Source organism: Punica granatum, chromosome 6, assembly GCF_007655135.1.
Source record: "Punica granatum isolate Tunisia-2019 chromosome 6, ASM765513v2, whole genome shotgun sequence".
NCBI lineage: Eukaryota > Viridiplantae > Streptophyta > Magnoliopsida > Myrtales > Lythraceae > Punica > Punica granatum.
Genome location: NC_045132.1, coordinates 610,843 through 625,517, shown reverse-complemented (window position 1 = coordinate 625,517; position 14,675 = coordinate 610,843). Strand labels below are relative to the sequence as shown.

General features: G+C 36.4%; 2 protein-coding genes and 1 non-coding gene across 3 annotated transcripts; 1 reads left to right on the top strand and 2 right to left on the bottom strand.

The window, feature by feature from the left end:
- The first annotated feature begins 1,472 nt into the window (after positions 1-1,472).
- LOC116210948 lies at positions 1,473-2,507 on the top strand. The gene has a single exon (XM_031545114.1). The coding sequence runs from the start codon at positions 1,473-1,475 to the stop codon at positions 2,505-2,507; it is 1,035 nt and encodes a 344-aa protein (XP_031400974.1).
- Positions 2,508-4,829: 2,322 nt separating this feature from the next.
- On the bottom strand, positions 4,830-4,902 carry TRNAE-CUC. Its single transcript has one exon. It is a non-coding gene; the product is annotated as a tRNA-Glu (tRNA).
- Positions 4,903-8,997: 4,095 nt separating this feature from the next.
- Positions 8,998-10,692, bottom strand: LOC116209855 (U-box domain-containing protein 26-like). The gene has a single exon (XM_031543586.1). It carries the CDS (start codon positions 10,466-10,468, stop codon positions 9,209-9,211), a length of 1,260 nt encoding a protein of 419 aa, XP_031399446.1. The 5' UTR covers positions 10,469-10,692; the 3' UTR covers positions 8,998-9,208.
- Positions 10,693-14,675: the final 3,983 nt, after the last annotated feature.

Below are 14,675 nucleotides of genomic sequence, written 5' to 3'. Positions count from 1 at the left end.
TTAGGGGGCTAATCAGTCCAAAATAAATCTTGAGAGGCAAATTGTTCAGATCTATAATTTTTTTTAGACTATAGTGTAGATGTTAATTACAGTATGAATTTTATAAAATCCATGAAGAATTTTAAATAAATGATTGAGATATGATAACTTTTAAATATGATTCAACAAAGTAAGACACGCGAAATCAGAGACATTGATGTTCCCTTTGAAGTGTTTCGCACGGCGTGCCGTCAAGGACTAGAAGAGAAAGAACGATCCTCTTCCTATATTTCCAAATTCTCCGAGAATTACAAAGAATCCCCACAATATTTTCTCTCTATCTTAATTCTCCAAACCAAATTATCCATCTATAATTTTTTGGGTAAATAATTATCCATCTATCCTAATTCTCCAAATTATCCCATCAGAGAATTAGAGGGTGTGGGGCAGGTCACTAACAAATTTATGAAAAACACAGAAAATAAATTATCACTCACCTACAGCAATTTATTTTGTAACCGAAACAAATAAGTTCAGAACAAAACACTGCGTCTTAATCCGAAAGCAAGAATTTGTGAGTTCGATTTTTGTTGGACGCAGAACTTTTTTTTCCCTACCCTTACGAAAAAAAAATGTTATCTAAAATGCACTAATTGGGCTATTATTTTGGCTTCAATATATATCCGATCGTAACAATCCATGTGTACGTAAGACAATAGCTGTTTTTTTTTCCCCCTCAGAAGTAATGTTCCATTACTTTAAAAGAGACAACATAAATTGATGATTAGGGCTATGTATTATATGCTCTTTCGTCCGTCTCATAATAAGCATCTTCTGCATCGTTAAGCACAAAAAGAAAACTCCCACATACCTTTTATACCCAACAACTACGTTACATCGACATTACAATATTTAAATATACGTAGATTTCGAGGTCTATATGTTTTATCTTTTCCTTTATATCGATGTGATCGTGAGATTCTCTAAACTTATACGGCTGAGCCTCGATCCCTCTAATAAACATCCGTTTGATTATGACCCCGAAATACAAATGAGTTTAGAATCTTGCCCTACAGATAAACTTTATATACTCACATAAACTTTAATGTTTTTGGTCATAAAGGAGGTTCAAGAGCCTATTATAAGGACAATAAATAAAACGAGATAAATCGACGCATAAATCTCATCCATGAGAATCGAACTCGAACCTCTTGATTCTTAGTCGGGGTTTCGTGCCATTAACTAAGACCTCTTACAATAAATTATAATTTAGCGATTTCATTATATCTGGCGATTTACAGTAATGTCCATTCTATTCTATTTGCTAGACAAGCCAAGGGATGAAGCCTATGCTGTCTTGTTGTCATCCTCGAAAGTCCGCTACCTTTGGCTTTGCCTCCCTTCCATATAAAAATTCGTTTGGTTTCTCACCTTAATCGTCACTCAAGACCCAAAACAATTAGTAGGGAATTCAATTACTTAATACACACCTCATGGAAAGAGACCAGGAGGAGCTTCAAAACTTTGGCTTCTTCGCAACCTTCAAGGAGTCCTTCAAGATCATCTTCTCATGGAAGAAGATCTTCACACAAATCACGCTCTCCTTAATCCTTCCCTTGTCGTTCGTCTTCTTGATCCAAATGCAAGTCTCTGACTTCCTCTTCTGGAAGCTCCGTCGTGACGAGAATATGCTTCACCGATCCCAGTCGTCTAGCCACGAGTGGGGCTCCTACACCTATGAGCACTGGTCCGAAATCGTGACCTCCGACAAGATCTCACTCGCACTCTTCAAGATTGCGTATTACATCGTCACACTCATCCTTTCTCTCCTGGCGACCTCAGCAGTTGTGTATATGATTGCATCCATCTACACCGACAAGCCGGTAGCCTTCAAGAAGGTCATGGGCGTGGTCCCTAAGGTCTGGAAGAGGCTGATAGTCACTTTCATATGGAGCTTCGCCATTGTTATTGTCTTGAACTTGTTGGCCTCTGCTCTCTTCTACTTGTGGGTAGTCAACCTAGGGTTCAGAGGTGTGTTTGGGGTGGTCGTTTTCATCATTTTACTCATCGCGTACGTGGTGGCAACCATCTACATAGGCATCGTATGGCGGGTGGCTTGCGTGATTTCCGTCTTGGAGGAGTACTACGGGATCAAGGCCTTGTTCAAGAGCAAGGACTTGATCAAGGGCAAAATCGGAATGTCAGCTGGACTCATATTCCTAGTCACAGTGTTCTACGTGGGCATCATGTTGGTGTACCAAATCTTCGTGGTGTATGCGCTCAGATACGCGCTCAGCTACGGTGCCCCAGGGTACATGCTTGTGATTGGGCTTCCTTGCTGGCTCTTGCTCACCTTTGTCATGCTCGTCGACTTCGTCCTGCAGACTGTGATCTACTTTGTCTGCAAGTCGTACCACAACGAGAGCATCGACAAGCCAGCCCTCGCAGATCACCTCGAGGCTTACAACGCACAGTACGAGGCAATGAAATCGGAAAAGGACGTCCAGATGGAGCAAGTGATGGTCTGATCATCAACCATCTGAATGGATTGAATTCTTTTGATGAGTATGAACCTTCATATAATAGAATAAAAATCATGAAGGATAATCTACCTAAAAAATCATGAAGGATATATCCTTAATGTTTCATACTTACGTACTTGAAAGGCGTGCAAGTGAACAACATGAAATTAATCTCGTACATGTTTGTAGTTCTAAAATCTGCAACGAAAAACCAGATGACGTGTGGGGCAACTTTGCGTCTTAATAAGGAAATCATGCGTGGTTTTGAACAAATTGACACATATATACCTATATACGAGCTTCTTATCATTTGGAATATATAATGGCCTGTACCGCCCTACATGACCAGGAAATATCACGCCATATATCATATACTATATATACATAGCCGAGTTTCAAATAAGTTTCATGTAAATAATTTAGTTAATAAGATGGAAAATACCTTCTTCTTTTTTTTCACAAAGCAACCCAAATTCAGTCGAAGGGATCAGCTCCCATACTTGTCTGCCTTTACTGATGAAATCGAAAAGGACACCGCACAGCATCTTGCGTTTATCCCTTGAGTGCAGTCTCATGTTTAAGCTAGCTCTGTGTATACGTATCCTTGGGCCTTGGCAGTTGGCAGACGAATTGGAATCTCTAGCACCATCGTTCAAATCATATAGGATTGGAGTGGTAATCTTCTACGGGAAAGCCTCTCGATATCCCGGAAAGCTAGCGTCTCTTCCTGAGGAGAGAATTCTCCTGCAGGCCTGTGCCTGATACAGGAAGGCTGTCCTCGAGCCAGAGGGCTCCCAACTCGATCAATATCATTTACGTATGTGTTATCACATCTAATTTAATCGCAGCCATCAGGATCTGTGTATAACATGAATGGTGACGGAGAACGGGGGAAGATGCTTGTAGTTCCAGACCAGCTAGATGGGAGTGTTGAGATTTCAACTGGGAGTCTGTATGCTAAGAAGCTTATGTGGAAATTCAGCTCCATGCTAGAATTAATTAGTTCTGCTAGCAAAAACAAATGACTTGTTAGCTACCGAAAAATGTTCTCTATTTTTCTTTTGTTTTTAGCTTTACAGTGTTGCCAATTTGAATTGAATTTATTGCTTTTCCCCTATGATATTTATAATATGAGTTGCTCAAATCAGCCATTAAATTAAACAGTTTCTTTTCGGTGTACGCTATCTGTTGAATTAATCTTTAAGGGAAGATTGAGAACTCCCCCATAAGTGCCTCTCAGACATGGATTTCATCTATGTATCCATCGCTTGTGCAAATACATCAAGTAAATTATATTTATCGTTGACATATATATATATATATATATATATATCAGTGTGAACCTTAATATCCGGAAACTTAATTGGGCCTCCATTAATTCAGTCAAGTGGGGTCATCCCACTAAGAGGTAAAACTCTTCCGCTATGGATTTTCTGCATTTCACAAGGAATCAAACATGAGACCTTACTTAAGTGGAATAGGCGCCGAACCGCTTGAACTAATCCACGTTGGTCGTTGATATATATTTTTATTGTTAGTATTCGACTAGGTACACAGTTATAGAGAATCCGCATAATTATTTTAAGAGTAGAATATCACTGTCGCCATCCACTTATTCATTAGTAACCGTTTTTGCCTCCCACATATTTTTGTCACCAATTAGCCCCAAACGTAGGCATTTCTTCTACCATTTATACTCTTCCGTTAACCTCCGTGATGAAAAATTTATGGACGACGTTACCTTTTCTGTCACTTTTCCATTATGGAAGAGTATAAATGGTAGACGGAATGCCAACGTTTGGGACTAATTGGTGGTAAAAATATGTCATGGGCAAAAACGATTGTTAATGAATAAGTGAATAGCGACAGTGGTAATCTACTCTTATTTTAATTACATGGTAAGTAGATATCAAAATTGAACAGGTTTCATTCAACCAAAAAAGAAAGATAAACAGATTTCAACTGTTCTATTTTCTGTTATGCATGCTAATTTAATTACTTATCTTACGGATAAATATAAAAATCAAGTTATTTAAAATTGATGTAAGGGCTTCGGCCCCTTAACTTGCCCAAGAAAAAATAATAATAATAATACTGCAAAGAGCTAACATGATGAGCCTACAATTGTTATTTCAAGTAATCAATTGACAAAAATGATATATTTTAGTGTAACCGAAAAATGACATACTTTAGTAAAAAATAATGTTGTCGAAATTATGTAAAATAATAATATTTTAAGGCAAATAATTAAAAAATTCCATATAGTGGTTATATGTCCCCCTTACCTTTTTCTTGGATAGGCGGTAGCTTCATTAGTCAAAAAGCAATTTCCGTTGCCGGGACTTGAACCCGGGTCTCTCGGGTGAGAGCCGAGTATCCTAACCAACTAGACTACAACGGATGTTGATTCCCAACTAATCATTATATTAAAAGTCTGTCACCAAAATGTATACATACTTGTGTGCTATGCATCACATTACAATTATGTCCATAACTTTTACCAAAGACTGTCGATAATGATGATTTATTTATGTAAAGTGCACGATATTATAAGTAGATTGATCATACTATGCTGAAAAATCACAAAATAGAAATTGGGCGCGTGTTCAATTTCTGAAAGGAAATGCAAGATGGCATATGCAAAAAGAATTGTCAAAGGCTAAGGGTACCATAAGCCATAAGGCCGTATCTCTAGAAAAAAACTTATTGAATCTTATAATGAAACGACAAGGTACATATACGAGCATCCAAACTTTTGTACAATATCAAAACAACTTTTATCTTCTACACTAATATCGGGAATTACCAATATTGTTTAATATACAAAAGCCGTTTTTTTTTCGGTGGATTTTTTTTTGGTGGATTAAAAGCAGATTAATTTTTTTCTGAAAAGGGCTGAGCACTTTTTTGACTTCTCCAAAGGGGCAGGAGAAACTTTTTTGAATAGGGTGTGGGTTTCCACATGTGTCCTGAATGTGAATGTGATAGCTACCTACTTGAATCAAACAATTATGAGGATTTATTAAATCGGCCAATTTCTTTCCTCTGTAGATATATACAGTCTATACAACACGAGGAATGCTTTTAGATATGTGATTATACCTAGATGTTTGCGGCCGTAACAAAGTATATATATTAGACATGATTTCATCAAATGAAAGAATGAACATTAAGTGTACGAAAGATAATTTGCGGCAGGTTGTGTTAATTCACAAACTTCCCTTTTTGAGTTATTTTTCTTGCTACATTTTTTATTTGTTGGGAAAGAACAAATTTGTGTATCTAAAATAGTCTATGACTTCACGGCATGCTTGCGTGTAGAAAGACACCAATTGGACAATGAGAATTCTATGTCCCAACCAACTTGGGATTTTGCCAGAGGAGTTTGAGTTCATTTAAAATAAGCAAGCGGAAGCGTCTTTGTCAGTAGTGTATGCGCGCTCACATATATAGGGTTAGCTAGAGAATTGAGATATACATGTCCACATATTAGTCAACTTACATGTGCTTTGCACGAGAAGTTTTCTTTCTTTGTAAAAGGATACATGAATTAATAGGCCAAAAGATGTTTATGAATTCAAAATTAAGAAAACTCTTTTAAAAAAAGAAACATATAAATTATAAATCAGAGGTTGCTGGTGATGAAGCTTCCTCGACTGAATTAAAGATGAAGTATATGAAATTAAAGATTAAGGAACTGTAGAAGGAATTAAAGCAAATGAAGAATGAGTCATGTGATTTTAGAGTTATTGTGATTGTAAGTTTCATCTGGGGTGTGTTGGGCATCTTGATTGAGACTTGATTGGGTTGTAAATTGTGTATGGTTGCAGTTGTGGCTGCTATAAAGTTGTTTTGGGTTTTGGATATCTTGTTTTATATGAGTATATATGTACTCGACTCCCTTATTGATAATGAAATACAAGGTAGATCTTTTATGGCCAAAGTTGTTAATCTCTGCTCATAAGATGAGACACGGTCATAAGATGAAATAATGGCCAAACAAAGATGAAATATAATCATAATAAGATGAAACAATGTCAAATGGAGGGTACCAAATACTGAATTTGCATAATACTGCAGGAAGTTCATACATAATGCTACAGGAAGTTCACACTGATGCTACATTAAACCCTAACCTTGAACATCAAAGAGAATCTGCTGCTTCACGGTAATGTCTTCTTCACCTCCATTAGGATATGCTACACGAACATATTCTTCAAGAAAATTTGATCAGGTGTGCTACGGATTTGAGAGAAGATCGAAAGTGCTTTTCATGTTTTGGATTTTTGGAAATTTGGCTATTCAAAAAACCTAATAAATGGTCCGGTGGACAATGTAGGTCAGTGTAGGGATAATTACGATAATCGGGTTAGGTTTAAAGAAAACAGATGATCGTGTAGGATATGTCGAGTCGGGATTTGGAAGTTGGGTTTGAAGTTGCCACGTCATTAAAATAATACCATGTATACAAGAAAGGGCCATTTGTCATGAAATTCACGATGTTTAGTCCATGTTGGCATCGCACTGACGGCTAGTTACGTATTGGACTAAATCAGCAACATTTAGTAACGTTTTAGGACTTGTTTTTTTCAATGTTAAACTTTTAGGACTCAATGTCAAAAAAGGCAAACTTTTACGACTACTAATGTAATTTTCCCATTTTTATAGTAAAAAAGTATGAAAGGGTGCCTTGAAATAGAAATTTCATATGAAAAAATAGCTATAAGTTGGTTTTCAAAACTTAAAAAAAATAAAAAGATTATGGTAGAAGAAATATAATGTGGGAATTTTTTTTTCCAATGATTAACAAAGTCAAAAAATAATAATAATTAAAAGGAGAAGTAACTACAAACCGAAAGAGAAAATAGAAAAGATATAAATGAAAATAGGAACCGAGGATAGAGGAACCGCGAGCGTTTATTGAAGAAGTTAATTCATATTTGAAGTGCTTGTCAGAGTGAATAATTATGGGAAAGAGCGTGCTACGTAATTTTTATAGTGAACAAGTATGAAAGGATGCCTTGAAATCAAAAGGTCATAAAAAGAATACGTATAAGTTAATTTTTATATTAAAACGAATGAAAAGATGCCATGCAATTAAAAAGATGTGATATTTAATAGCATTCGTATTATATGAGCAAATCATAAAATAATATTATTATTAATTTACCAATGGCAAAAAGGAAAAAAATTGGAGAAATACTTTGAGGAGGGTCGTACTTTAAAAGAAATGTACAAAGTTTAATTCGGTTGAGGCAATATATAATAGAATATGTGAGGCAATGAATGTTTAGAATGAGCAATGATTTGAGAGTCTAAAATATGTGAGAAAAAATCATACTAACAAAGTATACCAAAAGTGTGAGAGTAAAATGTATAAAAAGAAATGTAGAAATTCACAAACGATACAGATATTTTTTGGGACAAAAATTGAGGAAACATGAAGTTTTAGAAATAACCACGTGATTCATAATGATGAGACAAATAATGGATGACTATGTGACAATAGATGTTGAAAATGAACATATAGTGCACTAAATTTTGAAACCATAAATCGTTATGAAATAATAATATAACAAACATACATGTGATGAGTGACTCACTCTGTAGAGAGAGATGCGAGGCAATAAAACGTCCAAAATGAGTAATGAATAAAAAGAGCATATATATATATATAGTGAAAATGTGCGATTAAAAATCACAAGCCGAAAAATTACGAGAAAATGTCATGAAGGTATAAAGATATTTTTAAAATATTAAATATTGGAGAAACTTGTCGTACTTTTTATATAAAGTATAGATATAGATATAGAAATAAAATAACATATGCTAATTCCTGTCAGTATTTACCCAAAAAAAAAATGCTGTCAATCGATCATAGGTAGAAATCATAAAGAGATACTATCTGTATTTTTTTTTCGGTAAGGGAGATGCTATATGTATTTTATTTTTTTTGGGTGAATAATACCGTATGTAATTTTGGATTACAAAGGATGCTCACATGACGTAATACACGGAAAGAGAAAATCGAATAAAGGAATAAATCATAATCACATTTAGAATCGGTTTCAGGCAAGCGTGTTTGTCAAAATGCATATGCCACTCCCTTTCTCGATTAGATGTAACTAATTTATCCCACATATATATAGTTTAGAGGAGCCTAAGGACAACACATGGTAATGCATTAAGAACAAGAAAATACTCAAAACAAATTTGATGGGAACATGAATGACGATTGAGGAATCCTCCTGCCAGCATCGTGCCCTCTGCCTCTTCTGAAAACCGAAGAGAATCCCTGATTTGGCCTTCCGACCTCGCAAACAGCCCAATCTTGTGAAAATTGGAAGGGAATGGAAAGCTTTGCCTGTTTGAGTAAGAGTTTGAATTCGAAAGTGAAATTAATATGCACGTACCTTGGTATCAATATCTTATGTAGCGAGGTAATTATGGGTCATTTCAGTAAAATCATGTAACTGACATTATTTTCATACGAAGATTAAAAATTCAAGCGAGAATTTATTTGAGCCGATATGGTTGAGGCCACTTTGTGATTTCACCAACGAAAATGACAACTATCGTCATGTTAACATCAATAAGGAACATCCCATTTTCTTTGCAACCTTCCCGATCGTTCGTCAGTATGCACAAAATTAAATCATACATCGAATTAAATTCGTTTGGTTGGGTCCAGTCCACATGCATATTATTCATCCCTCTTTGGACCTAAGCAACTTCAGCAGCACCCTTGCCCTTGTCTTGGTCCTACCGCTGCACTGGCTCTGTAGAAGCAACAACAACTGTGTCAATACCCCAAACCCGATAGCCGCTTCCCTCGCCCGTAATGAGTTCTCACACACTATGGTTAGGCAGCTCACTGCGCTCTCGCTCCCCTCGAGATCAGACACCCGAAAGACCATCTTCACCAGGGACTTTATGCCGTTCGGGTTGTCCAGCAGCGCTTCTCTTGCCTTCTCGAGTCCTAAGATTTGCTCCAGTGTCGCCATTGCCATCAGGTGGGTAGAGCCAACTGTGACATCCTGAATGTGAGCGACAAGGCCGTCCAAGAGACCTCCTTGAACCAAGGCGTCCCTGTTTGCTTGGACTGAGCATAAGGACCTTATAGCCCTTAGACCGGCTTCCAGTAAGACCTCGTCGTTCTGGTAAAGAGGAACCATCAACTCGTTTGAGAAATTAGTACCGTTTTCCACGAGCAAAGTAGAGATTTCTTGTGTCTGAGGCGATGAACATATTGCCTCAATAAGACGGCACAGACTCGTCTTTGTGATGGAACTTCCCCCTCGGAATAATTCATGGAATGATGCCAACTTAGACTCTTCCTTGAACATATTGATAGACCATGAAGATTCCGGCTCATCGGCAGCCTCCAACAAACTTATCACACAAGCAAGCGCTTCTTCCACAAACACCTGAGACTGAGAGGATTTCAGAGATTGTGCTTGCCCGAAAACGAGCTCCAACAGCAATGATAAGAATCCCATCCGAATCAAATAAGAACATCTGGACTTAGATTCATCAGAGAGAAGCCGGACTTCCTGGAGTGCATGAAGCTTTTCGGTCAAGGTGTTCTCGTGGGACTCGAGGTCGTGCTTGAGAGCGATCAGTGGACGGCCGGGATCCACGGGTTGCCTACCCAGAAGAGTCCACTGCTCGATGAGGTGACGGAGGGTGTGGTTTGGGACGACGGATGGGTCTTGGAGCCTCTGCATTGTGACGGGGCAGGTGAGGTTGCCGAGTTGGAGCCATCTCTCAATATTGGGCCGATCGTATGTCTGCCCAGTGCAAAGGGTGACGGGGTCCGTGAACACGTCTAGGCTTATCGGGCACCTGAACAGGTGCGGTATCACCACTTCTTGATCAAGATCTTCTCTCATAGCAAGGGGACAAGACCGGCGGCTCGAGGTGGCTTGAGGTTTGTGGACTGACGCTGTTATAGGCCCAGATTGCATGAGCACTCATGCATCGAACGGTCCAAGGAGCCGCGGAATGTTATCTTATCTGGATTCATCGGAAATAAGAGAGTGTAGGAAGCTGGGAATAGCAAGTCTTTGTTTAGAGGAAGAATAAGAAGAGAGCACAAGCATACAAACAATAGCGAGGGCCAAGGGAGAGATTGATGGGTCTTATGTCCAGTGAAAAGTTGCACCTATAATAATCAATTGATAATTGTCCAAAAGCAATGGTCCCCTCCCCAACTCCTTCTTATATATCTTGTCAATATTTATTTTTTATGGAATCAGTCAAACTGACCCACTTATAAAGAAAATATATAATGGGCATTGTCTTTGAAGGTTGAAATCTAACCTAATCTGCACGTATGCTGGAAGAATAGGCTGACTGTTTGCTAGCTAGGTGTAGATATATTAAAACCCCAAAATTATTGCGAGAACTAGGTAATGGTTAGTCTTCAGTTGGAACTGATGGTTGAGCCATCGTGTTAGCTGGTGGATTCAAGTCTAGCTGCATGAAGGCTTTCGGATCTGGGAAATTTGGATTTGTCAACAAATAATCTCCTGGATAACCCTAGAGAACTTGGACAGTTGCAGGTGGCCAGATGACCTAGGGAATTATTATGTTTTTTTCACAGATCATCCTCTGAAATTCTCGATATTAGTTCTTGAGATCTAGGATATCTATAGTGAATGTCCTCCACACGTCAAAGGAACAAGATCGTTGAAACCCTGCAAGTAAATCGAGAAAATTCATCTGGAAATTTTATCTCTTTAGTTCATCGGGCTCGAATTAAATTAGTCATGACCCGTTAAACTTTCAAATATTAGAGTATGCAAAAAAAAAAGATGTAGTACAATGCCGTACACTTTAGCTTAGAAAAATTCATGCTTGGAGAAAACTTTATCCCCTCATCAGATTGACGTGGAACTAAATTAGTCGGTATCTATTAAATTTTTCGATATTAGGCTACAGATCGGGAAGAATCTTTCAGAGAATTGAGAAGATCTCTTTATAGGTAAGGGTGGATGCTATTTGCATCGTCAGGGTCCAACCAGAGAGCTTCTCCTTCTGTTGAGAACTAAAGCTTTTATTTATTGAAACGCTAACTTTTCCACCAAGAATATGTTCTTGTGCTTAATGTGTTTAGATTATTCTTGATCTTGGCCAAAAGCAAACATGGGAAGATTCCCTCTTGATCAATATATGTTTTTTCAAGCATATGGCGAAGGCTCTGGTGTTCAAAATCAAAGATGTTCCCAGCATACTCTTCTAGAAAGTAGCGGGAACTCCCAAAAAAAAAAAAGTCTGCCCAACTTTTGTCCATTAATTAATATTTTGTTATATTTCTGATCACGTAATACAATCAGTAAACTGCGCTCGATGTATGTGACTAAGTGCAGAGATTTAAAATTCTTAAAAATTAAATATATCATGGTCATGATTGAACTATATATCCAAGCGAAAATCCAATGGCATAGCACAACACACATCGTGATCTTATATAAAAAAAATTCATTAATAATTTCTTTGTTCAACCTTTTCAATCTTTGCTTGGTTAACGGAATCTTGTTTCATCACCTTTTGATTCCATTAACGATTTGATTAGTGCGTGTACAAAAATAGAAATTATCCATTAGTTATTACTTTACTTTGTGTCAAAACCAAACTCTCCTAGTTCATGCATTCAGTCAACAATTTCTCCCCACACATGTTTGGAATTTTTTACCACTAATTGAAAGACTTGTTAAGGATTGGTAATCTCTTTTATGCGTAAAAAAATAAATTAAATTTTTAGAGTATACTACTGTAATTACCTGAAAATTTAGCTTGTTGTGACGCATCACGAATCGAGGTTGCTGGTGGGATCTGAACTCGCCAACGACCTCAATCAGAGGGTGGATGGCCAGTGGAGACGCCTGCACCTCTTCCAATTTTAGAGATTTCCCTTGGTCCTTAATTAAAAGACTTAATAAGTTTTGATAATCTCTTTTATATCTATGTGAAAAAAAACCTTGCTATATTTAAATGAATAATTTTTTTTGGGTGTGAATCATACTATTCGGATGCCCAATTGAACTCCGACTAATCCAGTCAAATTAGGTCAGTCTACTAAGAGGTGAAGCTCTCCCAGCGTGGATTTTCTCCATTCACAATACTCGAACTTAAGATATTGCTTAAAAGGAACAAATAACTAACCACTTTAACCAACAACGTTGGTTAGGTAAATAAAGTTTTTAGAGTAGCTGGACAGTTGCAACCATCTCAAATAGTTAAGTTTTCTTCAAAAGAATTACCAAGCTATTTATGTGTTTGGCTTGCATAATGTAATGTAAATTGAAACAGTTAATTATATTTAAAAGATTAGATACACGAATCGATTATTATAACAAGATATAATACGAAATTTTAAAAGTACATATATAGAGAGTGGTCGTGATGAAATATTGATTACTTGACCTTATAATTATTCATAGCAGTCGGGTTAATAACACCCACATGCATGCATCGGTGACATGATCGATGAAAGCTGGGATCCCAACCCAAAGATCCAATTGTGCCCTGTGGCTCTCTTAATTAACTTTTTGACTGCTGACTTCTGAATAGTCAATATAAAGCAGCTGTTGGTTGTTGGTTCCCATTACCCAACGCAACTTCATCATGAAGCATCTCATCGATCTTTCATACATATATATATATATATATATATATAACTAATGATATATATATATATATATGATACTAATTAATTAAATAATTAGCAGGTTAAATCCATGTACTCTTAGTGGATTGATCTAATTCGAGGTGAATTAGTCGGGATTCATTGAGTTTTCAAATACCAAAATGCGATTGAAAAAAATAGAGAAACAAATTCAACTTTTATTTAAAATCTGGAAACACATGTACTTGTAACTTTCTGATGGCTATTCCCTAAATGAAGGAAAAAGAAAAAAAAAAAAAAAAGCTAAATCGGTTAATTTATTTGAAAATGGTATGTATATAGTTCACTCCACTTCTTTGTTTCGATTATATTGGAGGTACATACAGTGTCATTCCATTTCTATTTGATACCTTGAGATTTCGAATAGGTTTTTTTTTTTTCATCATTAGACATTTCCTCTGTTCCTTGTTAGATATACGGACCTATAATATAACAAATAATTGAGTGAGTGTTTCGAGCAGCCGAAAAAAAAAATCACTAAGTGAGTGGAGTAATTATATTGTGATGTTGCATATCATACTTTATCTATCGGACCTTATTTGAAATATACTATCGTATTTCATCAAATGATCATTTTAAAATGTTATGACGGTTTTTCAAATAACAAAATCACAAAAAAAAGACCCGAAAAGATGTCAATGTGAAAGAGGAGTACCGCCTAGAGAATTCACTGATGGAGATATTTATCATGTTAGCTATTGATTATGGATTAATAAAGTTCGTATAACTTTTCAAACGGGTTATGTTTTATATAAGAAGATGGATGAAGGTGATCGTGTGAGAACATATGCAACCCAAGGTAAGAATTAATGCTTGGACAAAAACAAATCCACTTTCTTTCTTTCTTTCTTTCTTTCTTTCACTTATGTTTGTGATCTCCGATCCAGTATATGTACGCATGGCCATCTAATTGAGTGGGCATGAAGAACCTATTAAAAATTGGTCAAAATTGGTCAAAGATGGAAACATGCCAATATTTCATTTCTAAAATAAAACAGTCGAGGGCTACCCGTGTACCACTACAAATATATATATATATATATATATATATAGTAACTAAACGATCAATTTTAATTGCTAAAAAGTAATTTTTAACAATTTAAATACTTTCGGCCATTACATATATTTAGTTGTCAAGTTCTTTAGCTAATGAGTTGTAACAACTGATATGCAATCAAGTCATTATAGTTGTTATATGTATTAACTAATTACGTTTTACTCTTTGGTAAAGTGAAAATGTTTAGTTGTCACAAGAGTTTATTTGGCAACCAATTAATAAACTATCTATCAAAAAAAGGATATAGCGCAATGGAACACACCCTTATTTGCTAACCTTGAAGTCACAGATTCGATATCTAGTGGGATTACCTATGCTTCTTTATTAATTATTTAAGATTTCTCTTTTATTATACTAGGCATTGAGCCTCTCTTGTATTAAAAAAAAAGTAAATTTTTAGTTGCTAAATAGCAAAGTATCGTTACTA